We start from the raw sequence: 25,632 nt of genomic DNA, 5'->3' as shown, positions 1-25,632 counted from the left end.
CCCTTGGGCAGGCTGGGCCGGCTGAGGGGAGCCCCTCGGGCAGTCTGGTGCTGAGAGGACACAGGGGAGCCCATCGGGCAGTCTGGGCCCGCTGAGGGGAGCCACTCGGGCAGTCTGGTGCTGAGAGGACACAGGGGAGCCCCTTGGGCAGGCTGGGCCGGCTGAGGGGAGCCCCTCGGGCAGTCTGGTGCTGAGAGGACACAGGGGAGCCCATCGGGCAGTCTGGGCCGGCTGAGGCTGCTTCTCCAGCCGACTCAACTCGCTGCTCGAGTGCGTGCTGAGCTCTCTGCTTCCTTGGCAACTGCCATCGGTCCTCTTCTCTCGTCTACGTCATGAGTTTCTGCTCCTACATTTATTTCCCCTTTTCTTTAATTTACTCTGCTACTCTTTTCCAAATGTCTTGTGTTGACTACAAACCATTGGTGTCCAGGATTTCTTTCTTAAAAAAAACACAAAACTCTTTTAAAGTATTCCTTCACCTCTAAGTAAAGTGTCAGCTTGGCCATGTCTCACATTTTTCATATACTTTTTTTTTTTTTTAAGGGAGAGAGAGAGAGAGAGAGAGAGAGAGAGAAGGAGAGAGAAATGAGAAGCATCCACTCATAGTTGCGGCACCTTAGTTGTTCAATGATTGCTTTTTCATATGTGGTTTGACCAGGGGCTCCAGCCGAGCCAGGGACCCCTTGCTCAAGTCAGCGACCTTGAGGTCATGTCTATCATCCCACACTCCAGTCAGCGACCCTGCGCTCAAGCCAACGACCTCGGGTTTTCTAACCTGGGACCTCAGTGTCCCAGGCCAACACTCTACCCACTGCACCTCCACATGGTCAGTGCAGTATATTTCCAAATAAGTAGATGGACAAATGACTACAAATATTGACATAAAAGAACCTTTTTTATCCCACTGTGGTTACGGAACATGTTCTATTTGATATTCTTTGAAATCTGTGACCAAAATTATGGTGAAATTTTATAAATATGTCACGTGTTTTCATAAGAACATATATTTTTCATTTTTGGGGCAGGATGTTATTTATCGATGTTTATCTGTCCACTTATCCCTTTCTAACTCAAGCTTATTAATTTTGTTGTTTCAAGCAGAGCCTGGCTCTGGATCCTTGTCAGGTGAAGCTTGTGGCTCTATTGCTTCAGCAGGGAAAACACTCCCCTCGTCCCCAGCCACCAGGCTCCCACATGAGCCCACCACCCTCCCATCTATCTAGCTGCCCACCAGAGGTGCAGGGCCAAGAGACCACCCAGCTGCTGTAGGTCAGGTATGGGAGATGAAGAGGGAGATGGAGATGGAAAGGGAGAGAGAGAGGGAGAGGGAGAGGGAAGAGAAGGGGGAGGGGGAGGGGGAGAGGGAGAAGGAGAGGGAGGGGGAGGGGGAGAGGAAGATGGAGAGGGAGAGGAAGAGGGGGAGGGGAAGGGGGAGGGGGAGATGAAGAGAGAGATGGAGATGGAGATGAAGAGGGAGAGGGAGAGGGAGATAGAGGGGGAGGGGGAGGGGGAGGAGGAGGGGGAGAGGGAGAGGGAGAAGGAGAGGAAGGGGGAGGGAGAGGGAGAGGGGGAGGGAGAGGGAGAGGGAGAGGGAGAAGGGGAGAGGAAGGGGGAGGGGGAGAGGAAGATGAAGAGGGAGAGGGAGAGGGAGATGAAGGGGGAGGGGGAGAGGGAGAGGGAGATGAAGGGGGAGATGGAGAGGGAGAGGGAGAGGGTGCTGTTAATGGCTCTGGCAGCTGGTAGCTTACCTGTCTGGTGACACTGGGCAATAGTTGCTTGGGCAAACTCCTTGATTTTCCTGTACTTCTGCAAAAAACTCTCCAAAAACTGGGAGGCTTCTTGAATAGTGACTCCAAGGCACGCAGCAAGGCGGTCCTTCCCTGTATGAGCAGAGACACTGAAATCAGAGCCAGCCAGGAGCACAGGCGACCAGTCAGTGACCACCATGCACAGAAGTGAGCCAACGGGAGGCCACCAGGCAGTGACCACCGTGCACGGAAGAGAGCCACCAGGAGGCCACCAGGCAGTGACCATCGTGCACGGAAAAGAACCAACAGGAGGCCACCAGGCAGTGACCACCGTGCACGGAAGAGAGCCAACAGGAGGCCACCAGGCAGTGACCACCACGCATGGAAGAGAGCCAACAGGAGGCCACCAGGCAGTGACCACTGTGCACGGAAGAGAGCCAACAGGAGGCCACCAGGCAGTGACCACTGTGCACGGAAGAGAGCCAACAGGAGGCCACCAGGCAGTGACCATCGTGCATGGAAGAGAGCCAACAGGAGGCCACCAGGCAGTGACCATCGTGCACGGAAGAGAGCCAACAGGAGGCCACCAGGCAGTGACCACCACGCATGGAAGAGAGCCAACAGGAGGCCACCAGGCAATGACCACCGTGCATGGAAGAGAGTCAACAGGAGGCCACCAGGCAGTGACCACCACGCACGGAAGTGAGCCAACAGGAGGCCACCAGGCAGTGACCACCACGCATGGAAGTGAGCCAACAGGAGGCCACCAGGCAGTGACCACCATGCATGGAAGAGAGCCAACAGGAGACTCGTGGAAGACATGGCGAGTCAAGGTCCAGTTGGCACCACTGGTCTCTTCTGATTGGTCCAGATGGTGTTGGCTTTTGGTGTCACATCTGAGCATGAGGTGCTAGTCAACCTGACCAGGTCCTGGTGAACATATTTATTCAGCAGTGTTGGCTGAGTGCCTGCTAGGTGCTGCAGGGGAAGCTGTGAATTAAGCAGGTGCCATCCCTGATTTCCGTCTGTCCAGAACTTCAGGAAGCTTCCAGGGCACACAGGAAGGCAGGAAGAGAGAGCTTCACTGCCAGATTATGAGGCAATGGGACCCAGGAGCACACACCCTTGGAACTTTTATTATGAGACTCTTTTGTCCAGACCAGTATTTGGTTCCTAGAGGGTGCAGGTGTTCTTGTGAAGCTTCTTATAGCAAGGTGTGTGGTTGGGACAGCACCCTAAGTTCCAGCCCACCTTGCTGGGTGCAGGTGCTCGGACCACACAGGCCCGGGTCTGAGTCCAGCTGCATCACTGTGGGAAGTTCTGCGTGGCCTTGGGGGAAGTCACCTGACCTGCAATAATCCCCATTTCTTCACCTGTGAACTAGGAACAATGATCCTTACCCCCTAAGGGTTGTTAGGGGGACTCCATGAGCCAAGGCAGGTAAAGGTCCAAGTAGCCTGGCTCCTACGTGGTATTCAATGTGGAGTCATTCCCTTCCGTTTTCCTCCAGAGAAGAATTTAAATAAAAGAACAAACAAAAAACACTCCGACTTCCCTTTTAGGGATTACCTAAGACTATGTGGTAGTTTCACTCAAGAGGAGCCCATAGGGACAGGTCTGGGGGCCTTGCTGGGAAGCAGGGTGATGGGCAAAACCCCGGGTTCCAAGGGACTCCACTGTTGGAGGGAACCCTAGAGAGGCACTGGCTGAAGGCCTGCATCCTGGGAGCATGGCTGGAGCCGAGAGAGCAGGCCTGCTGCCTCCGCCCGGGTCAACTCTGGGGTCGCTCTAGAGCAGGCGTCCCCAAACTACGGCCCGCAATTTGGCCCCCTAAGGCCATTTATCCAGCTCCCGCCACACTTCCAGAAGGGGCAACTCTCTCATTGGTGGTCAGTGAGAGGAGCACTGTATGTGGGAGCCCTCCAACGGTCTGAGGGACAGTGAACTGGCCCCCTGTGTAAAAAGTTTGGGGACCCCTGCTCTAGAGGGTACTCCAAGGGGCCCTCCAGACACAGAAGACACAGCCCGGAGGTGGAGATACAAAGACCGGAGAAGACACTGCGGAAGGAAGGACTGTCTGCTCTGAGCCAGGCTCCTCTCCAGCCAGGCCTGCCCAGTGTGTGTAGAAGTTCCGTACAGAAGAGTGTTTACATGGTGGGAGAAAAAAGAGGCAGATGTTGGCTTCCACTGCATGGCCAGGAAGAGTGGGAAAGGCTGGGGTGCCCTGTGCTTCACAAAGTTCTCCTGAAGGAGAGCCTTTGGAGGCCTCAGTGCTCTGCCCAAGCCTGCCGGACTCTTCATTTGGCTGGAAATGAAAACAAAGAAACAAACAAAAAACACTCCAACTTCCCTTTTAGGGATTACCTAAGACTATGTGGTAGCTTCAGGAATACATTATGCTGAAATAATCCGTCTACACCTCTTTGTTTCTAGACATTCCAATCACGGCCCCTCCTCCATGGCTCTCTCATGGAAAACGCCACTGGCTTTCAGAAAAGAATCAGACGGTGGCTGATACTTCAGGCAGGTCTGGCTGGGCGGGACCTGGAATTTTCTTCTGCGCCAAATCCTTTCTCATGTCTAATCTGACATTTAGCCCCATCAGTGAATTTGTTCTTTCTTTATTTTATTTTTTTTTTTTTTACAGAGACAGAGAGAGAGAGTCAGAGAGAGGGATAGATAGGGACAGACAGACAGGAACGAAGAGATGAGAAGCATCAATCAGTTTTTCATTGCGCTTTGCGACACCTTAGTTGTTCATTGATTGCTTTCTCATATGTGCCTTGACCGCGGGCCTTCAGCAGACCGAGTAACCCTTGCTCGAGCCAGCGACCTTGGGTCCTAGCTGGTGAGCTCTGCTCAAACCAGATGAGCCTATGCTCAAACTGGCGACCTCGGGGTCTCGAACCTGAGTCCTCCACATCCCAGTCCGACGCTCTATCCACTGCGCCACTGCCTGGTCAGGCCATGAATTTGTTATTTCTGATATTATAGTTTCCAGTTTCAGAATTTCAATTTTGTCATTCTTTTGATTTTCCTCAGATTTCCTAATTTTCATTCATTATGAGCATATTTTCCTTTATATCCTTGAGTATAATTATAACGGGGGCTTGAAAATCCTTGTCTGCTAATTCCCAACATCTGGGTCATCTCAGGATCTGCTTCTTCCATGGCTGCTGTTCCTCTTGAATAGGGACCAAGTTATATTGCTTCTTCATATGTTTAATAATTTTGGGTTGTATCTTGGATATTGTGAATGATATGTTGTAATACTCTGGGTTGTTATGTTTTTCTCAAGAGTACTAATTTTGTTTTTTAAAAGGGGCAGTTAATTTGGCTAAAGTTAAATTTTAAACTTTGTCCCTCTGCATTGGGTGGCAGCTGAAATCTCCAATCAGTTCTTGTAGCCTTGGCTGGTCTGTTTGAAGTCTTCCCTAGTCATGAGTATTTAGGGGTCAGAGACTTGAGCAGAATTTGGTGATCTTCTTTGGCTCTCCTCTGAGATTTTCCCCTCCACCTTCTCCGCCCTGTAGTTCTTCAAGCTAGTAAGGTTATGAACTTCAATCAGAATTTTAGCCACCCAAAGCACTGGCTGAGGTTCCCTCAGGCAAAGAGCTACAGAAAGGGAAACTCACCCTGTGTCAACCTGCAATTTCTGTCTGCTCTTGGTCACATTTTCAGTACTTTTAGGTAGTTGTTTATTATATATGTTTTTTCCCTTACTTTATAGTTGATACCTGTGAGAGCATGGGCTGATAGGGGACACTTGGCCATGACCAGAAGTCACACTTCTCTTTATCAATGCCGATGGCTGAGAAGGACCTCCTTTCCTTCCCCAGTGGAGCTGCTGGGATATCTGAAGAAGAGAGGTTGGCCAAGGTCTCTGTGACTAAAGAATGCCTGTTCACTAGAGGAGGAAGTGCTGTGGCAATTCCAAAAGAAACAGAGACAGAGACTAAGATGAAACTACAGTGTCCAGCCAGGCGTCCAGGCCTTGGGGTCTTGCTCCCTATACCCTTATCAGTGGGTCTGTCACACACAAGGGCCACTGTCTTCCCTGTCCCCCGAGCAGGATGACTTTTGGCTTTGCGGGGCCTTCTGTCCCATAATTTGTATAGACTGGCTCCTTCTTTTCACACAACTTTCCTCCACGCATTGATTCAATTGATCGGGTTTCTGCTGTTTACCCTGTAGTCACATGCAGGCCTGTCCCCCTGAGAGTAAGGACCCCCTTGGTGGGCGCACGAGAATGAGACACTCCCTATCTCTTCAATCCTGTATGGATACACTATCTGACTTTCCCCACGGATGGCTGATTACATCCTCTGTGTGCGTGAGTGTGTACGCGTGTGTGTGCAAGCTGTAGTTTTAACTTTAAGAAGACAATCTTCACTCCCTTTTCTCCAAGGCTCTTTCACCCCATGCGTAAGTGCTAACAGTTTCTCATTCTCGTTGTTAGGGCCCAGAGAGTACCTGGCACATAGTGGGCCTCCAGGAATGTGGGCTGGTCTAACTGGAACAGAGCTGACCAACTCAGCCCCGGTGCTGCTGCTCTGGGCAGTCTGCCCCGCCCCCCGCCCCAGTCTGACCTGGCTGGGGGCCGCCCCTGGGTTCCCTTGGCCTTGACCTCTCAGTGTTGTACTCTGAGGCCTGCCCAGGTGTCTACCAAACGCCAGCCCTTTGGGAGCAGGCTCTGCACACTCCCCGCGCTCCTCCTGGTGCCCACTGGGGAGCCGAAGGCATGGCGCACAGTAGGCGATCCCTACCGATCAAATGTGACTGGACGTGAATGCAGACTGAGGAAATGTGGAACGATCTGGGGAGAATGAAGTGATACACTGACTTAATGCAGCAGGGGCTCGGGGCAAGACCGGAAGAGTCACGAGTGGCTTCCTGGAGGAGGTCCTTGCAGATGGCCTCAGAGGGGCCAGCAGCAGGGCCAGGATGGGGTAGGGGTGTACTGTTCGTGGGCAAATGACTGAACTCAGTGAGTGCTGTGGGTCAAGGCCTGCAGGTACTCGCTGCTCCATGGCCCACGTGGCTGCTGCTGTTTCTGGGGAGCAGCCCCCCCCGGGGGAAGCGTGGGTCTGAGGCTGGCGTGGGGACCAGGCGCGTGGGTCTGAGGCTGGCGTGGGGACCAGGCTGCCCACAGGCTGCTGGGGGCTGCACAGGTGGCACCTTCTGAGCATCCTCTCTGCTTCTTCCCTGCTGCCTTTCCTTCCAATGCCCACGACAACTGAACACGCCTCTGCCCTGTGCCCCCCGCAGCCAGAGCTGGACCCTCAAAGGCACGTTTATGTGAGAACACAGCACTGCAACTCGCAGAAGCTGGCTGGCCGGAAGCCCCTCTGCTGACTTTCCAGGGGTCTCGGCAGCGCAGGAGAGCTGCCATGTTCACCTGCACGCGTGAGCGGGACCACCGCAGCCTTGCACGGCTGCGGCGGGGGCACAGGAGTCAGAAGTCAAGCGAGACGGCGACAGTGTGAACAGCAGCAGCGATGGAGGCTTAGGGAGGGAGCCCTGTCACTGTCAGGGCTAAAAGCAGACAAATTACCCTTTTCACCAACATCACGGCTAATGACTCACTGCTTATTTACAAAGGGGAGCTCTTTTCCTCTCCAGAGAAAGATGAAGTGAATACTCCCGAAGACGCCCGACTGACAGAAGTGAGGACGGACGCTGGGCGTGTTGGGAGCAGTGGGTAGGGTGCACCCTGCTGTCCCGTGAAGCCCCTCACACTCTAGCCTCTCTCCCAGTTGGATCTAAGGTGCTCCCCCAGTGCTGCCAGTCAGTTGGCGGGGGGACTGTTGGCCCAGCACTGAACCAAAGGGCCCAGCTGTGGTGGTGGACGCTACAGAAGAGCTGGCTGGTGCCAGGCACTGCCCCACAACCCTGCCCCACAGCACCTGACCCGGTGGCTGGGGCACAGAGGCCACCCAGCCAGGAGGGGGTGGCCAGGCCTCCAGCCAGGCTGCCCAGCTGAGGGAGAGGAAGCAGCGTCTGCTGTCAGGAGGAAGCCGGTGGCAGGCCTGTAACGTGACTCTGGAGAGAGTCGCAAGGCACCAAAACCCCATGCCACTGGTAGAAGACGGCTTCTGCCCAGACGGAGGCTGAGGAAGGCTCCGGAGCCCTGTCAGGAGGAGGCCGGGGGCAGGCGACGGAGCAAGCCAGTCCGAGCACAGCCCAGTGTCATCCTGCCGCCACCCCTCAGTTCAGCTGCTTTGTCTGTGTCTCAGAAACTACGCACAGAAAATTTTCTCAGAAGCGGGCAGAAAGCCTCCAGCTCATTCATTTGCTCAGCAAGGGGGCTGTGCTGGCCCTGCGCCAGGCGGAGCTGGCAGGAGCTCCTGAGCAGGGCCTGTGGCCTCCCTGATTCTGCCTCCCGGTCTTCACAGCCTCCTGTGACCCCTGTCCTGGTGTGTGGGCAGGCCTGACACTGCTCTAACCAACATTACAGGCACGTGACTGTGTGAGGACCACAGTGAGGGGCCGGCACTGGCTGGCTGGCCTCTCCCCCTTGCTGCCCGGAGGAAAAGCCCCCAGGCTGTAGACTCTGCCTACGCTGGGAGGCCCTGGGAAGAACTGAGGGCTGCACCTTAGAGCAGACAACCAGCAAGAAACAGAGGCCTGCCAAGGGCTGCCCGAGAGGGGCCTCCTGTTGAGGCCAGAGCCCCACGGACGCTCTGACTGCAGCCCCACAGAGGACCCAGCCATGCTGTGCCCGGACTCCTGACCCACAGAGATGTGACACAACAAATGGGTCAGTTACACTGCTTGGGAAGGCTGAGGAGGGGACAGCTGAGTGAAGATCTGACAGAGTGAGAGTAAACTCTGTGGACACGTGGGGCAAGGGGTTCCAGCAGAGGGGACGGGGCAGAGCCCTGCGTGGGAGCCTGCCTCACGGTCTGAGGTGGGTTCCAGACCCGTCACAACAAGTCACCTAAGGCTGGAGGAGGCACTCTGGAGGCACAAGGTGGCCCTTTGGTATAACTGACTGTGTCTGCCTAGACATTCTCGCACCCGATGCTTGTTCAGTTCTGCTGCCTTTCCTTTGTGAACGAAGTTTCCAGGGCAGGGAGACAAGTTCTCTGCCCTTTCTGTGCAGGAGCCCTGCTGCTCAAAGCAGCACTGTTCCAAGGCTGGCTGGCCACAGCCTCTCCTGACTGACTTCTTCCTTGCTCTCCCGAGGGGACATCAGGCCCCATTGATTCTCCTGAGGGCACATCAGGCCCCATTGATTCTCCTGAGGGGAGAGGGGAAAGGGGAGAGGGGAGAGGAAGGGAGAGGGGAAGGGAAGGGAAGGAGAGGGGAGAGGAAGGGAGAAGGGAGAGGGGAGAGGAAGGGAGAGGGGAAGAAAAGGGAGAGGGGAGAGGGGAGAGGGGAGGGGAAGGGAGAGGGGAGAGGGGAAGGAGAGGGGAGAGGGGAAGGAGAGGGGAGAGGGGAGAGGGGAAGGGAAGGGAGAGGGGAGAGGGGAGGGGGAGAGGGAGAGGGGAAGGAGAGGGGAGAGGGGAGAGGAAGGGAAGGAGAGGGGAGAGGGGAGAGGAAGGGAGAAGGGAGAGGGGAGAGGAAGGGAGAGGGGAAGGGAAGGGAGAGGGGAGAGGGGAGAGGGGAGGAGAAGGGAGAGGGGAAGGGAAGGAGAGGGGAGAGGAAGGGAGAGGGGAGAGGGGAAGGAGAGGGAGAGGGGAGAGGGGAGAGGGAAGGAGAAGGAGAAGGAGAAGGAGAAGGAGGGAGAGGAAGGGAGAAGGGAGAGGGGAGAGGAAGGGAGAGGGGAAGGGAAGGGAGAGCGGAGAGGGGAGAGGGGAAGGGAAGGGAGAGGGGAGAGGGGAGACGGGAGAAGGGAGAGGGGGAGGAGAGGGGAGAGGGGAGAGGGGAAGGAGAGGGGAGAGGAAGGGAGAAGGGAGAGGGGAGAGGAAGGGAGAGGGGAAGGGAAGGGAGAGGGGAGAGAGGAGAGGGGAGAGGGAGAGGGGAGAGGGGAGAGGGGAGAGGAAGGGAGAGGGGAGAGGGGAGGGGAAGGGGAAGGGAGAGGGGAAGGGAAGGAGAGGGGAGGGGAAGGGAGAGGGGAGAGAGGAGAGGGGAGAGGGAGAGGGGAGAGGGGAGAGGGGAGAGGAAGGGAGAGGGGAGAGGGGAGGGGAAGGGGAAGGGAGAGGGGAAGGGAAGGAGAGGGGAGGGGAGAGGGGAGAGGGGAGAGGGGAGAGGGAGAGAGGAAGGAGAGGGAGAGGGGAGAGGGGAGAGGGAAGGAGAAGGAGAAGGAGAAGGAGAAGGAGAGGAAGGGAGAAGGGAGAGGGGAGAGGAAGGGAGAGGGGAAGGGAAGGGAGAGCGGAGAGGGGAGAGGGGAAGGGAAGGGAGAGGGGAGAGGGGAGACGGGAGAAGGGAGAGGGGGAGGAGAGGGGAGAGGGGAGAGGGGAAGGAGAGGGGAGAGGAAGGGAGAAGGGAGAGGGGAGAGGAAGGGAGAGGGGAAGGGAAGGGAGAGGGGAGAGAGGAGAGGGGAGAGGGAGAGAGGAAGGAGAGGGGAGAGGGGAGAGGAAGGGAGAAGGGAGAGGAAGGGAGAGGGGAGAGGAAGGGAGAGGGGAGAGGGGAGGGGAAGGGGAAGGGAGAGGGGAAGGGAAGGAGAGGGGAGAGGGGAGAGGGGAGAGGGAGAGAGGAAGGAGAGGGGAGAGGGGAGAGGAAGGGAGAAGGGAGAGGAAGGGAGAGGGGAGAGGAAGGGAGAGGGGAGAGGGGAGAGGGGAGAGGGGAGAGGGGAGAGGGGAGAGGGGAGAGGGGAGAGGGGAGAGGGGAGAAGGAGGGAGTGGAAGGGAGCTCAGCCTTGGGCCTGGGGTTGGGGAAGGAGGGGGAGTCTCGGGGGAGGAGGAGGGTGCCCTCAAGCATCTCAAGGCACAGAAACATCCCCAGCACAGCTGTGTGACCAGGGGTGGGACTGCCAGACCCCTCCTGGCTGGGTGACGTAGGTTGACACTCACTTCCGTTCTTTCACCTGACAGGTTGCGAGAGCACCCACTGGACCGGACCGGAGGGCTGTGAGTGGTCTGACTGGTGTCTGGCGGCTGGCGGCTCTCGTCAGTGTTTGTGTCAAGATGCACAGGGACTCACAAAATGGGCCCCACCGGCTGACAACGATTTCTCTAGGACGTGGCCACACGTGAGCACAGGCCACGGCCGGGGCTGCAGCCTACCTGCTCCATAGACCACGGAGTACACCACCTTCTTGGTCTGCTCTCTGTCTGCGTGCGTCACACGTTCTGCAGGGATGTCCTTCCTGCGTGGAAAGAACATGCCGTTGGGCACATCCACACGTCCACGGAGAGGCCACACGAGGGGCCACCCCTCCCTCCCAACAGTTCTTTCCCTGGAGGTTCATAAATGTTTCAAAGTCAGCCTAACAGCCAGGCGGGGACACCTTCTGCCTCTGCAGCATCCATCTTGGCACGAGCCCTCCAAACAGATGCTGACAGAGCAACCGTAAGCCGGCCAAATGCCGGGGCATCCACACACCAATCCAAAACAGTGTGTGCACCAAGGACTGCCAGCCTGGCTCCTGCTCCCGGGGCCATTTCCTGGTCCCTCTGCGGAACTGGATGAGCAGCCGCTGCCTGTCCCGCAGACGGAGGGGGGGGGTGACCCTGTCCTGCTCCCGGAGCTGTTTCCTGGTCCCTCTGTGGAACTGGATGAGCAGCCGCTGCCTGTCCCGCAGACGGAGGGGTGGGGGGGGTGACCCTGTCCTGCTCCCGGAGCTGTTTCCTGGTCCCTCTGTGGAACTGGATGAGCAGCCGCTGCCTGTCCCGCAGACGGAGGGGTGGGGGGGGTGACCCTGTCCTGCTCCCGGAGCTGTTTCCTGGTCCCTCTGTGGAACTGGATGAGCAGCCGCTGCCTGTCCCGCAGATGGAGGGGTGGGGTGGGGGTGACCCTGTCCTGCTCCCGGAGCTGTTTCCTGGTCCCTCTGTGGAACTGGATGAGCAGCCGCTGCCTGTCCCGCAGACGGAGGGGTGGGGGGGGTGACCCTGTCCTGCTCCCGGGGCTGTTTCCTGGTCCCTCTGTGGAACTGGATGAGCAGCCGCTGCCTGTCCTGCAGACGGGGGGTGGGGGGTGGGTGGGTGACCCTGTCCTGTCCTGGGGCTGAAACACTCAGATAGAATACAGATCAACTCGACATCTGACCTGCTAAGGGAAATTGTCCCCAGATCTGTGGGTTGGTTCTGTGTTGGGCCCTTCAGTGCCCAGCGAGGCTGCTGACAACACTCCCTCAGCCCTCACTTCCAGCTGCCCCTGAGCCCAGCCATCAACCCCAAGCGAAAGCTCAGGGTCTTCTCTGGTGCCTGGGGCTTTCTAAGTCCCCCGGTCCGTGGGCCTCTGAATGCTCTCATTTCCCAGAGCTTCTCTCCCCATTTCTCCCCCAGCTCTCAGGGCTCTGTCCTTTGCAGGCTGCTGTTGCCCTTACAGCAGGGGTCCCCAAACTATGGCCCATGGGCCCGCATGCAGCCCCCTGAGGCCATTTATCCGGCCCCCACTGCACTTTCGATAGGGGCACCTCTTTCATTGGTGGTCAGTGAGAGGAGCATAGTTCCCATTGAAATACTGGTCAGTTTGTTGATTTAAATGTACTTGTTCTTTATTTTAAATATTGTATTTGTTCTCATTTGTTTTTTTTACTTTAAAATAAGATATGTGCAGTGTGCATAGGGATTTGTTAGTAGTTTTTTTTATAGTCTGGCCCTCCAACGGTCTGAGGGACAGTGAACTGGCCCCCTGTGTAAAAAGTTTGGGGACCCTTGCCTTACAGTGTTCTTGACTTCGTCGAATGGAAAGGCATTCCTCGTTCTTGATTGAAATGTCTCAAAATCATCCAAGATGTTGGCCTCTCCCTACGTTAATTTGTGAAGTGAAACTTTTTGCTAACCAATGACAATTATAAAGAAAAATTAGGCCATAAAAATATCCCACAGTAAATACAGAAAAATCAACTTTCCCACCAGCAGTGAGATAGAAAGTATAATAAAAGTACTGTATTCACAATGTGCCAGATCTTTACAAAGGAAGGGGCCCTGGGGAAACATGGAAGCCATGCCATGCCCCTGGATGGGAGAATGCAATCTAGGAAAGATGTCACACAGTATCCGTGGGTGTGAGGGTGAAGAAAAACTTCACAGAGTGATTCTAAAATCCATCTGAAAAACAACCTAAATGAGGACAGTCCCCAGGATGCTGATAAGGGTGAACAATGAAGGAACAACTGTCGGGTCAGACAGGGAACACTCAATACTGACAATGATGCAAAAACAGAGAAATCAGCCTGAAAAAACAGGAAGCCCTAAACCGGCCACAGAATATACAAAAACATGGTCTGATTTGGCATTGCAGATCTATATTGAGTTGGAACTGCTCAATTGTTTGTAGAGTTAAATGCCTTTTTCATATTATACACAAAAATAAATTAGAGGCAAATTAACATTAAAAAAAAGACATGAAATGGTGAGGGTAAAACACCTGCAGGGAACACAATGGCCCCAGACCAGGCGCATGGCCTCAGGGTCAGAGAGGTGAAGGGGGACACTCCCACACATCTCACTGGGACCAGACTGGCCATGTTGGAAAAAATCAAATAGATCTTTTTTTTCATGTGTCACAAAATCACAAAATCAGAGTCCAGATGGGTTAAAAGCCTACACATGAACAAAAGAAGAAAAGGCAAATAAAATGAAAGAAAAAGAATACAAGCTCCCACAAATAGAAGAGCATTGATAGAAAGACACAAACAATACCAACCATAATAAGAAATGAATGAGAGTCTAAATCACGATTTTAAGATATGATAGGACAAAAAGCATCATAAAAATAAAGAGATAATTAGAAACTATACGCTGGTATATGAAGGAGAAACAGGTTAGTATCCAGAATAGATCAAGTACCTCGACAAGCCTGACCAGGCAGTGGCGCAGTGGATAGAGCGTTGGACTGGGATGTGGAAGACGCCAGGTTCGAGACCCGGAGGTCGCCAGCTTGAGCGTGAGCTCATCTGGTTTGAGCAAAGCTCACCAGCTTGGACCTCAAGGTCGCTGGCTCCAGCAAGGAGGCCCGCGGTCAAGGCACGTATGAGAAAGCAATCAATGAACAACTAAGTGTCGCAATGCGCAACGAAAAACTAATGATTGATGCTTCTCATCTCTCTTCATTCCTGTCTGTCTGTCTCTGTCTATCCCTCACTCTGACTCTCTGTCTCTGTAAAAAAATAAATAAATTAAAATAAAAAAAAAAGAACCTTGACAAGTCATTGAGAAGAGACAGTCTAATAGCACAGTGGGCAGAGGATATAAACAGAACAAGAAGGGGGTAGGGAGCGGGAAGCATCTACTTGTAGTAGTTGCTCCTCATACGTGCCTGGACTGGGCAAGCCCAGGGTTTCAAACCAGCGACCTCAGCGTTCCAGGCTGATGCTCTATGCAGTGCGCCACCACAGGGCAGGCTAAACAGGTCGTGTTAGACGTGGAGGTCAGAATGGCTAAGCGACAGAACTTGACCAATCCTGTAAAATGGAAACAAAGGGCACAAGACAGGGTTCTTCGGGGAGCAGACTGCACTCTTACTGAGGAAGGACAAGGACGTGGGTTCTGCTACATCGAGAGGGGCCACTGCCCAGAAGAGGCCTCTGAAAAGCAGACCAAGGGGGAGAAGTGCAGACCCTAACCCTATCCACTCCTAGAAGGAAACACTGGCCTTGGCCAAAGCCAAACTCCTGGGCACCTTCACATGCTGAGAGCTGGGGACGCAGCCCAGCCTGAGGACAGCACTGACCGGTCACCAGGCAGGCAGAGAACTAGTCTGCTGTCAGAGACAATGAGCAAAGAGGTGAAGGGAGGCTCACACGCAGCCGGTGAAGGGCCAGGGCATCCACTCCAGACCCACTCAAGCTCTGATTTACAGAACATGGATAAAGGACCATCGAGTCTGCAGGCAAAATGGCCTGGATTTCCCAGTGTCCCCCAACAGCAAGTGATGAAGGCACTCATTCAAAGTGGCTGTGCAGGACTCAAGTATATATCCCCCTCCGTTGAGGTGTTGTTTGTTTGTTGTTTTTTTTTTGTAAAATATATATAACTTAAACTTTATCCTTTTAATCATGCTTCTTCAGTGCACAATTCAGTGGCATTTACTATGTCCGTGATGTGTAACTACCACTGCTATTTCTTTCCAGAAGCTTTTCATCATCCCAACTCAAACTCTACTCATATTCCCCTCCATTTTGAACTTTAATTTCAAAAATTGTTAGGGGGAATGACTACTTTTATATTTTTATTTTGTTCTATTGGGATATAATTCACATACTATTCACCTTTTTAAGGTGCACAATTTAGTGGTTTTTAGTAAATTCAAACATGCTCCATCAACTATCACTACTAATTCTAGATCATTTTTTTATTGCTTTTTTTTTTAGAGAGACAGGGAGAGAGAGAGAGAGAGAGAGAGAAGAGAGATGAGAAGCATCAATTTGTAGTTGTTTCACTTTAGTTGTTCATTGGTCGCTTTTCATATGTGCCTTGCCTTGGGGTTGGGGGAGCTCAAGCTGAGCCAGTGACCCTTTGCTCAAGCCAGTGACCTTGGATTCAAGCCAGCAACCTTGGACTTTAAGACTGCGACTTGGGATCATGTTGACGGTTCCACGGTTCCACGCTCCAACCGGTAACCCCGCACTCGAGCTGGGTGAGCCTGCGCTCAGGCCGGTGAACTCGGGGTTGTGAACCAGCGACCTCTGCGTCCCAGGTCGATGCTCTATCCACTGCGCCACCACTGATGCATCATCTGTCACTCTCCATTCTCTTCGTCCCCTAGCCCCTGGCCACCACGAATCTGCTTTCTGTTTCTCCATCTCTGTCTGTTCTGGCCCTGTCGTGTAAGTGGGACCCTGTCAACTGGGGCCTTCCGGGGCTGGCTTCTTTTGGGGAGCACATTTTCAAGGGTCGTCTAGGTAGTAACGTGTATCAGAGCTTCATTCTGTTCCATGGCTGAGTAATAACCCACTGTGTGGATGGGCCACGTTTTGTTTACCTGTTCTGCTGATGGACATGTTGGTTGTTTCCGCCTTCCGGCTATTGTGAGTAATGCTGCTGTGAACATTTGCACACAAGTTTTTGTGTGGACAGAAGTTTCCTTTCTCTTGGGTATGTGCCTAGGAGTGGAACTGCTGGCTCATGTGGGAACCTCATGTTTAACTTCTCTGAGGCACTGTCAGACTTTTCCACAGAAGCTGCACCATTTTACCCATTGGCAATGTATGAGAACTGACTACGTTGATCTCATAGGAAAGCAGGAATCAAGAGTTCTTTATTCAAATTCCCCCAAAAAAACACTCCTGGAGCCCTTCATGAATAATTAAGATTCTTCAGAAGGTGATTTGATTGGGCAACAGAGGCCCATGCTGCCTGAGCCCGGCCGTGGGGGTGCTGCTGCCCATCGGACCCCAGGAGCCCCGACAGTCGCATCTGCACCCTGGAAGGACGTGGGGCCCTGGTGCAGACTATGGCCTCGGGTCAGGATCAGGCTGTCTGCTCCTCAGCTTCTGGCCTCGACTCTGGTTCCAGCCAAAGGGGAGCCTTTGCTGCCCTCTCCCCATTCCCTTCCCCATGACACCTGTACCCCTCCATGTGCCTACCCCCGTTTAGGGGAGGTGAGTGTCATGCTGGGGCTGCTAGGCTGACGGGATCAGACTGGTTCCCCTCAGAAATGTACATGAGCAGACACACACACACACACACACACACGTATGTCAACTCGAGGCCAGTAAGATGACGGCAGTCTCCATGCATTAAGCATCCACCGAGTCTGCCAGACCTGTCCTCTGAGCCCATCTTGTAAACTGAACTGTCTGGCCTTCCAGGTGGCTGTGCAGAGGAAGCCCAAGTCCCTGGGTGCAGCCTACGCTCTTGCTCCCCGCCATATCTGGCTGTCCCTCCCCTCCCCACCTCCGTAGAAGCCCAGCACAAACCCTGCTGCTCTTCCTCAACACAGCTTCTCCACTCCCCACACCTTGTCAGGTTCACACGGGCTGGCTCGGCCACCTCTGTAACTGCTCCCTGGTACGAGCCCGTCACCTCCCACCCAGGGATGCAATTACTCCTCGGCCGTCCTCTCCTTACAACCCATTCTCTGTTCAGCAGTGGGAAGGCTTTTCCACGAAGACAGCAGGTCAGCCATGCATGTCTATCCTGCTCCCCACCAAGGTTCCACTAAAATAAAGCAAAAGAATGGAAAGGTACAAATCTATAAGAAAGGAGAGAACAGGAAAGGGACTCTCGCAGGCAAGAGGTTTCAGCGCGTTCATGAAAGACGGGGGGAGAGCTGACACTGCCTCTGAGGGCATGATGACGCTGGCCTGGGACATGAGGCACAGCCCAAGGCAGAAGAGAGAAGTGGGGCTGAGAGCGGGGTGGGGTGTGAGCTCAACGCAGATATGCAGCAAGGTCATGCATCATCTCTTGGACTCAACTGTCCTCACCCCAGCCCAACACACAGCAGGAGTCCAGCCAGGCACCTCCTTGCCCACAGGTGGTGAAGATGATGAATAAGACAAACTAGAGGATTCTCTACTGAAGTTGGTGGTCCTGAAAAAGTGACCTCTATTTTGGGGTGCTCAGGGGTCCCCAGGGAGCTGTGCGCAGGAGCTGGATCATTCTGCAGTGAGGTCACAGGCCAACTATCTCACCATTCTGAATGGTGGTGAACGGAGACCCAGAGGAAGACCGAGGTCTGCCTGCCCTCTGCGGCTGGTTTTGACAACCCCCCAGTGACCCTCGCACTGCAAGATCTGGCAGTGCCCCCAGTCCTCACTCACTTGGAAGCCCTTGAAGAAGACAGCATGTGACAAGCGGCTCACCGCACTCATTGCTAAACTGCTTCCCAGCTCTTCACTCCTGTGTCTGCTTTCGCTGATAATACTGACTAAAGAAACGGCAGAATCTGGCCTTCAAAACCAGGTCTTCTAGACTCTGGCCGGGTTGCTTAGTTGGTTAGAGCATCGTCCAAGAGGCCAAGGGTGCAGATTCAATCCTGGGTGCATATAAGAAGCAACCAATGGCCCTGGCCGGTTGGCTCAGCGGTAGAGCGTCGGCCTGGCATGCAGGGGTCCCGGGTTCGATTCCCGGCCAGGGCACACAGGAGAAGCGCCCATCTGCTTCTCCACCCCTCCCCCTCTCCTTCCTCTCTGTCTCTCTCTTCCCCTCCCGCAGCCAAGGCTCCACTGGAGCAAAGATGGCCCGGGCGCTGGGGATGGCTCCTTGGCCTCTGCCCCAGGCCCTAGAGTGGCTCTGGTCGGGACAGAGCCACGCCCCAGAGGGGCAGAGCATTGCCCCCCGGTGGGCGTGCCGGGTGGATCCCGGTTGGGCGCATGCGGGAGTCTGTCTGACTGTCTCTCCCCGTTTCCAGCTTCAGAAAAATACAAAAAAAAAAAAAAAAAAAAAGCAACCAATGAATGCATAAACAAGTAGAACAACAAATTGAAGTTTCTCTCTCCCCCTTCCTCTCTCTCCAATATCAATAAATAAAAATTTAAAAAGCACAAGTCTTCACAATCAAAAACTACAAACAGGAGCCTAAGGACAAAACCAAGGTGATGTCTCCTGTGCCCCTGCAGCTGTGCAGGAAGAATCGTTGTTCACAGATCCAATTTTGGGGAAATCTACCCGAATATCCTGAATATCCTGCGTGGTCCCTGTCAAGTATGAAAACTGGCAGGAACTACTTCCCTGCTGCAGGCCTCCATTTCCCCTTGATGTGGACTGCCCCTTGGAAATCTTGCAAGACTTCCAGACTTCAGAATTTGTTGCTGTGCCCTGTAAAAATCATCTCAAAAGACTCCTGTCATTCTGACAGTTTGTCTTGATCACGGCTTTGCCCAGGGAACTATGCCGAAGTCAGCATGTCTGTACCCTATCCACATTCACACCTGGAAGACTCAGCTGTTAAGTAAGAACCTCCTTCCTGTACACACAGCACTGTCCGCACAGAAACCCATGGCTCTGTCCTACGGCTCTGTGCCACGGCTCTGTCCTATGGCTCTGTGCCACGGCTCTGTGCCACGGGTGCCCAGCAAATGACTTTGAGAGCCTGTTGATGACGTCTCCATTATCACACACAAATTCATGTGTACGTGGGCCTGTCTCTGGACGTTGTTTTTTCTATTGCTCTATTCCATTGTGCGTCCACACCATGATGCTTCAGTAACTGCCGTCACAATATACTTGGGTCTCTGCTGGGACTCGGTCTTCCTTATGGCTCCTCTTTAAATATTTTTCACCATTAGTATGGATTATTTTGTATCATAAACTACAGGTTGGTTTGTTTAGTTACCCCCCAAAATTCTGATACTTGTTTGGCATGCTTACTAGGACATCCAATAAACATCTCCTTGCTGCCTGTCACCTCCCTGTGAAGCCAGTGCTGCAGGTCCTAGGATTCATGATAGCAATCTCTTTCTTCTGGCCCAAAGTTCTGTTGATCCTGCCCCAGGCCAGAAGGGGCTGCCATGGTAAGTCACTCCAGGGTCCTACTGCCAACAGCAAGACCCTGCATCCCATCCAGGCTGGTCTGCCACTCACAGTGCAGGAGAGCGAACGGCTTCTCTCAGTTTGCCAGCTGTGGTGATAGAGGCAATCAGGAGGAATCACATGCGTTTTCTTAAAGCCTCCACTTAGAAGTGACACATGTCGCTTTTGCTGACATTTTATTAGCCAGAGGAAGTCACATCCCCAAGTCTGACATCTACTGGATAGAGAAGCAGCATCTTCCCTAGAGGAGAAGGGTGACGGGCAGCATTCTCTACCCACAATTGCCTTTGAGAAAATATCTCAGAAAAGGAACCCCTAAAAAAGTGATCAGCAGAAGAAAAACAAATATATTCTGCACTGGAAAACTTTTTTTGTTTCAGTCTGAAAATGTTGAGCTGAATGCACAACTGGTAAGGATTGCATTCTTTTTTTTTTTAATTGAATGTATTGGGGTGACATTGATTAATAAAATTACATAGGTTTTAGGGACACAGTTCTACTACAACACATCACCTGTCCATTGCATTGTGTGTTCACCACCCCTAAGGGATTGGCTTTGATCTGTATTTTGTAAAACATTTAGAAAGCCACCTAATCAGGCAGATACAGAACAATCACTGTAGAGAAAGGTGCCCGGTAGCCTGCCTGGGACCCTACAGTGAAGATGCAGAGGCTGTGACAGCCCTGGAGGTCAGGCCCCGGCTCCACTGTGGACCTGGGGGGAGGGGTCCCAGCACACTGGGCCTTGGGCTTTCATTGGTCAAATCCTAGCTTTACAGACAATTCCCGAGACATCTTCCAAGTCTCCATTTTTATGTTTAATCTATATATTTTTGTTTTGTTTTGTTTCCTAATCTATACTATATTTTTAAAGGTTTGTCAAGAAAATTGCTATTCATTGAAAATATTACTAAATATTTCAGAATACAACATCAAATGGCCCTTTTGCCTTTTGCTTTTCAAACAATGAGGTATTTACCTGAAATAAACATTTTATTTTTTTTTCATTTTTCCGAAGCTAGAAACGGGGAGGCAGTCAGACAGACTCCCGCATGCGCCCGGCCGGGATCCACCCAGCATGCCCACCAGGGGGCAATGCCCTGCCCCTCTAGGGGGTCACTCTGTTGCATCCAGAGCCATTCTAGTGCCTGAGGCAGAGGCCCAGAGCCATCCCCAGCGCCCAGGCCATCTCTGCTCCAATGGAGCCTCGCTGCGGGAGGGGAAGAGAGAGACAGAGAGGAAGGAGAGGGGGAGGGGTGGAGAAGCAAATGGGCGCCTCTCCTGTGTGCCCTGGCTGGGAATCGAACCCGGGACTCCTGCACGCCAGGCCGACGCTCTACCGCTGAGCCAACCGGCCAGGGCCAAAATAAACATTTTAAAGAATATTCTTGATCTTGTCTCCATGTGCTATTCTAATCCTCTGTATGGAACATAAAAGTCATTCCATAGCTGCTTGTGACAACACAGTCACAGTGTTGGGATGCCCCTGCTGGTGGGGAGTCAGAGGCAACCACCACGAGGTGCTCAAAGCTCCTCACTTTTGAGGTCCTCTCAGCACTTATTCAAGATAATGAATGCAGGGAAGACAGACAACAGCCAATGCTGACAGGAGCTTCTTTTTTTTTTTTTTTTTTTTTTTTTTTTTATTCATTTTAGAAAGGAGAGTGGGGGGGAGGAGCAGGAAGCATCAACTCCCATATGTGCCTTAACCAGGCAAGCCCAGGGTTTCGAACCGGCGACCTCAGCATTTCCAGGTCGACGCTTTATCCACTGCGCCACCACAGGTCAGGCTGACAGGAGCTTCTTAAGCTGGTTTTACGAGTGATCAGCTGAACACAAAGAGAATTACTTTCTGCCTGGTACTTCAAACCCTTTTCTTTTTTAATCTTTAAAAAGTTTTATTATAATACCAACAGTATTTGGACAATACCTACAAATTATAAAAGAAGCTCCTATTTCTACTAACCAGGCGACAAAGTTTCCAGTTTTGTCCATTAAAAAAAATATCCTTGCCCTGGCTGGTTGGCTCAGCGGCAGAGCATTGGCCTAGCGTGCTGAGGACCTGGGTTCGATTACCGGCCAGGGCACATAGGAGAAGCGCCCATTTGCTTCTCCACCCCTCCGCCGCGCCTTCCTCTCTGTCGCTCTCTTCCCCTCCTGCAGCCAAGGCTCCATTGGAGCAAAGATGGCCCGGGCGCTGGGGATGGCTCTGTGGCCTCTGCCCCAGGCGCTAGAGTGGCTCTGGTCGCAACATGGCGACACCCAGGATGGGCGGAGCATCGCCCCCTGGTGGGCAGAGCGTCGCCCCATGGTGGGCGTGCCGGGTGGATCCCGGTCGGGCGCATGCGGGAGTCTGTCTGACTGTCTCTCCCTGTTTCCAGCTTCAGAAAAATGCAAAAAAAAAAAAAAAAAAAAATCCTTGCCTATTTTGGGGGCACTTGCCATTTAACACGTTCCTCGAGGCCTCTGTTCCAACTGCACCCGGCAGACGTGTCTTTCATTCTGACTCAGCCCGGCCTGCTCAAACCCTTTTCAAAAATCAGTTGAGAAAGATCAGTTCAGTTCCACTGGTCTACGTGTCTGTCCCTCTGCCAACACCACACCACACCATCACACTAGCTTGGTTAAAGTCTTAATATCAGGCAATGATTCCCCCACTTTTTTCATTCTCAAGATGATTTTAGCAATTCTAGAGCCTGTGCCTTTTCATATAGATTTTAGAACAAGCTTGTCTATTCTAAAATTTGCTTGGGTTTCAATAGGAATGGCTTTAAACCTGTGGATCTTATTAGGGAAAGCTGACGCATTTATGATGTTGATCTTCCATCCCATGAGCACAGCTCGCCTCTCCATTTATTAGTTCTCTTCTGTCACCAGCTTTTCATATTTTAGACACAGAGATCCTGCACATATTTTGTTAACTGAATACTTAGGTATTTCATTATCTTTGGAGTGACTGTAAATGTTTAATTTCCGTTTCTGCATGTCTATTGTCAGTTTATAGAAATGCAATTCATTTTTGTGTTGATATTGTGTCTTGTGACCTTACTGAACTCATTTATTCATTGTAGTTCTAGTTCTAAAAATTGTTTTTCTTGTATATCCTTTGGGACTTTCTATATAGGCAATCGTATTACCTGCAAATAAAGACTTTTATTTCTTCCTTTCCAATCTGTATACCAATTGTTCCTTTTTCTTGCCTTAGTCAGTGGCTAGAACTGCAATATTCAATATTAGTAAGTTGTTCCTGATCTTGGGGGGAAAGCAATCAGCCTTTCACCATTAAATATACTGTTAGCTGTAGGTTTTTTTGTTTTGTTTTTTATTTTTTTATTTATTTTTACAGGGACAGAGAGAGAAAGAGTTAGTAGAGGGATAGATAGGGACAGACAGGAACAAAGAGAGACAAGAAGCATCAATCATCAGCCTCTTGTTGCGACATCTTAGTTCATTGACTGCTTTCTCATATGTGCCTTGACTGCGGGTCTTCAGCAGACCGAGTGACCCCTTGCTGGAGCCAGTGACCTTGGGTCCAAGCTGGTGAGCTTTTTGCTCAAGCCAGATGAGCCCACACTCAAGCTGGTGACCTCGGGGTCTCGAACCTGGGTCCTCCGCATCCCAGTCCAACACTCTATCCATTGCGCTACCGCCTGGTTAGGCAGCTGTAGGTTTTTTATAGATGTTCTTTATCAAGTTATGGTTGTTCCCTTCTCTTTCTAACTTTCTGAGAATTTTTATCATAAATGGCCACTGAATTTTGTAAAATGTTCTGTGTAAGTCAACTGATATAATCATATTATTTTTATTCTTTAGCTTGATTGTATGGTGGGTTACAATGACTTTCAAATATGTAACCAGCCTTGTACACCTGGACCAAATTTCACTTGGCACAGTGTGTAATTACTTTTAGAAACTGTTGGATTTGGTTTGCTAATATTTTGTTGAAGGCTTTGCATCCAGGTTTTGAGTGATATGGGTCTGTAGTGTTTTGCTTTGTTTTCATTCTCTTTGTCTGGTTTAGGTTTCAGGGTAATACTGGCTTCACAGAATAAGTTGAGTTCTTTTCTCATTTTAACATAAGCACTTTTAGTGCTATACATTTCCCTTTTGGCACTGCTTTAGCTGCACCCTTTGCCTGATACTTTGACAAGAATGTTTTGCTGTAATACTTGGTTAGCAACAGCCCAAGTAGCTTTGGGTCCACTGAACAAAGGACATGTGCAGTGATCTGTGTACTCATCTTGCATCTATCGTGGACAGATTCTTTCATACATAATCCAGGAGGATATCCAGGGTACTATTTCATCAAAGCACTAAGATAGCAACAAAACTCAAGAATGAACCAAATAAGCAAAATACTCTTCCTGCCTAAGCAGGAACCATCTTCTAAGAGTTTCTATACCTCTGGAGATAGGGCAGGAGCGTTATTAAATCCATTACATGCCTTAGGAATTCTATACTATCTTATACCCTAACTGGAGGAAAAGTGAAAGAGAAGAACATCTTCTGGGAGGAAGTACAGACAAAGCTGAATTGAGCAAAACACCTCAGGGTGCATTTTTGTTCCAAGTGTAGCAGAGAAAAAAGACAAAGATAGAGAATAGTGCTGAACACAAGAAAAGATGCTCGACACCAGCAGTCATCAGGAAATGTAAGTCAAAACCACAATGAGATGCCACTTCTCATCCACCGGGATGACTAGAATGAGAAAGACCAATAACAGCCCTGGCCAGATAGTTCAGCTGGTTAGAGCATTGTCCTAAAGTGCAGAGGTTACCGGTTCAATCCCGGTCAAGGCACATATAAGAACAGATTGATGTTCTTGTCCCTCTCCTGTTCTCTCCCTCTCTCTAAAATCAATAAAATAAACATTCTAAAAATCTTCCATAAATGTTAAAAAAAAAAAGATAGATAATAAAAAGTATTGGTGAGACTGTGGATGAAAACGGTGTGGCTATTTTGAAAACAAGTTTGGCAATTCCACAAAAATCAAATTAGTTACCACTGTATTGTATATTTTAAAATGGTTAAGATGATAAATTTTATGTTATGCTATTTTACCACAATAAAAAAGTTTAAACATAGAATTACTATATGACCCAGCAATTCCACTCCCTAGTATATACCAAAGTGAAATGAAAATATATGTGCACACACCAACTTATACATAAATGTTCATAGCAGTATTATTCATAATAGCCAAAAAGTGGAAAGAACCCAAATATCCATAAACTGATAGGTGGGTAGACAAATGGAATATTATTTGCTTTTCTACACTGAAATAAATAGAGTGCATTACTCATGTAATAGGACATTATTCAGTCAAAAGAGAAGTGAACTGATACTTGGAACAACATGGCTGACCCTTGAAAACATTATGTTCAGTGAAAGAAGTCAGCCACCTATTATATAATTCCATTAATATGAAATATCCAGAACAGACAAATTTATGGAGACAGAAAGTATATTAGTGGTTTCCATGGGGGAGAGAAGAATTGGGGATGATGACTAATGGATACAGGTTTCTCTTTGGGGTGATCCAATATTCTAGAATTAGAATTAGACAGTGGTGATGGTTGCAAAGCCCTGTCTGTGTACTAAAACCACTGAATTGATGAGGGTTGAGCCATATGGCCATTTGAGGAAAGTTTCCCAAGCCCTCAGGAGGGAAAGGCCCGAGTGGGGTGTGAGCCTGGACCAGCCTGGTGGCTGGAGAGGGTAGGAGGCCACGAGGGGCAGAGTGGCCAGCACCTACACTGAACAAACGGATGTGGCCCTGCCCTCACAGGGCTCCTATGCCTTCAGAAAAGATAATGACAGTGACACAGAGGTGAATGTACAAGGAGGGAAGTGCAGGGGCTTGGGAACACAGAGGAACAGCCCTCACGGAGTGTTGTCTCTAGTGCACTCCTGCAGGTGGTCAGGGTGACGAAATCAGGTGGGACGGGAGGATGAGGAGGTCCACAGGAAGGAGCAGTATGAGGGAAGAGGCTGAGGGGAGAGGAGGGTGGTGCCTGCAGCTGCTGAAGGAGGGGACCGTGATAGCAGGAGCAGCGACTGTTCCAACAACCAGCCCACCGTGGCCCCTCTGCAACTTCATAGTGGAATCTGACTTAGTTCCAAGCAGGGATGTGCTGTACCTGCTTTAGTGAGAAACTGTGACTGTGCCTCTGTTCTAGAGCATTCTTTCTACCAGCCTCCTTTGCTGCTATGTCAGCTGACAACCCGGCTCTGGAAAGTGAAGCACCAGTGGCTGGTCACCTCCAGCAGCATCTGGGGCAGGGCTTTTACCTTCTAGACAAAAAGAGGATGTGGAGGAAAGGCCCACACCTCCCTTCTCTCTCCTGCTCTGGAGT

The 25,632-nt window shown here is 51.5% G+C and overlaps 1 protein-coding gene across 5 annotated transcripts in view; it reads right to left on the bottom strand.

Moving 5' to 3' along the window:
* The window catches only part of POLN (DNA polymerase nu), a 171,184-nt gene that overhangs the window by 20,777 nt on the left and 124,775 nt on the right, over window positions 1-25,632 (bottom strand). For all 5 annotated transcript variants that reach the window (XM_066278668.1, XM_066278669.1, XM_066278671.1 and 2 more), the window contains 2 exons: window positions 10,919-11,001; window positions 1,749-1,880 (listed from right to left, as the gene is read on the bottom strand). In XM_066278668.1, coding sequence (XP_066134765.1) covers window positions 1,749-1,880; window positions 10,919-11,001 — 215 coding nt within the window. The remainder of the gene's footprint in view (window positions 1-1,748; window positions 1,881-10,918; window positions 11,002-25,632) is intronic.

The sequence above is a fragment of the Saccopteryx bilineata genome, chromosome 5 (assembly GCF_036850765.1).
Source record: "Saccopteryx bilineata isolate mSacBil1 chromosome 5, mSacBil1_pri_phased_curated, whole genome shotgun sequence".
NCBI classification, from domain to species: domain Eukaryota; kingdom Metazoa; phylum Chordata; class Mammalia; order Chiroptera; family Emballonuridae; genus Saccopteryx; species Saccopteryx bilineata.
Note: the sequence above shows the minus strand (reverse complement) of the source record. Positions and strands in the feature narration are given on the sequence as shown.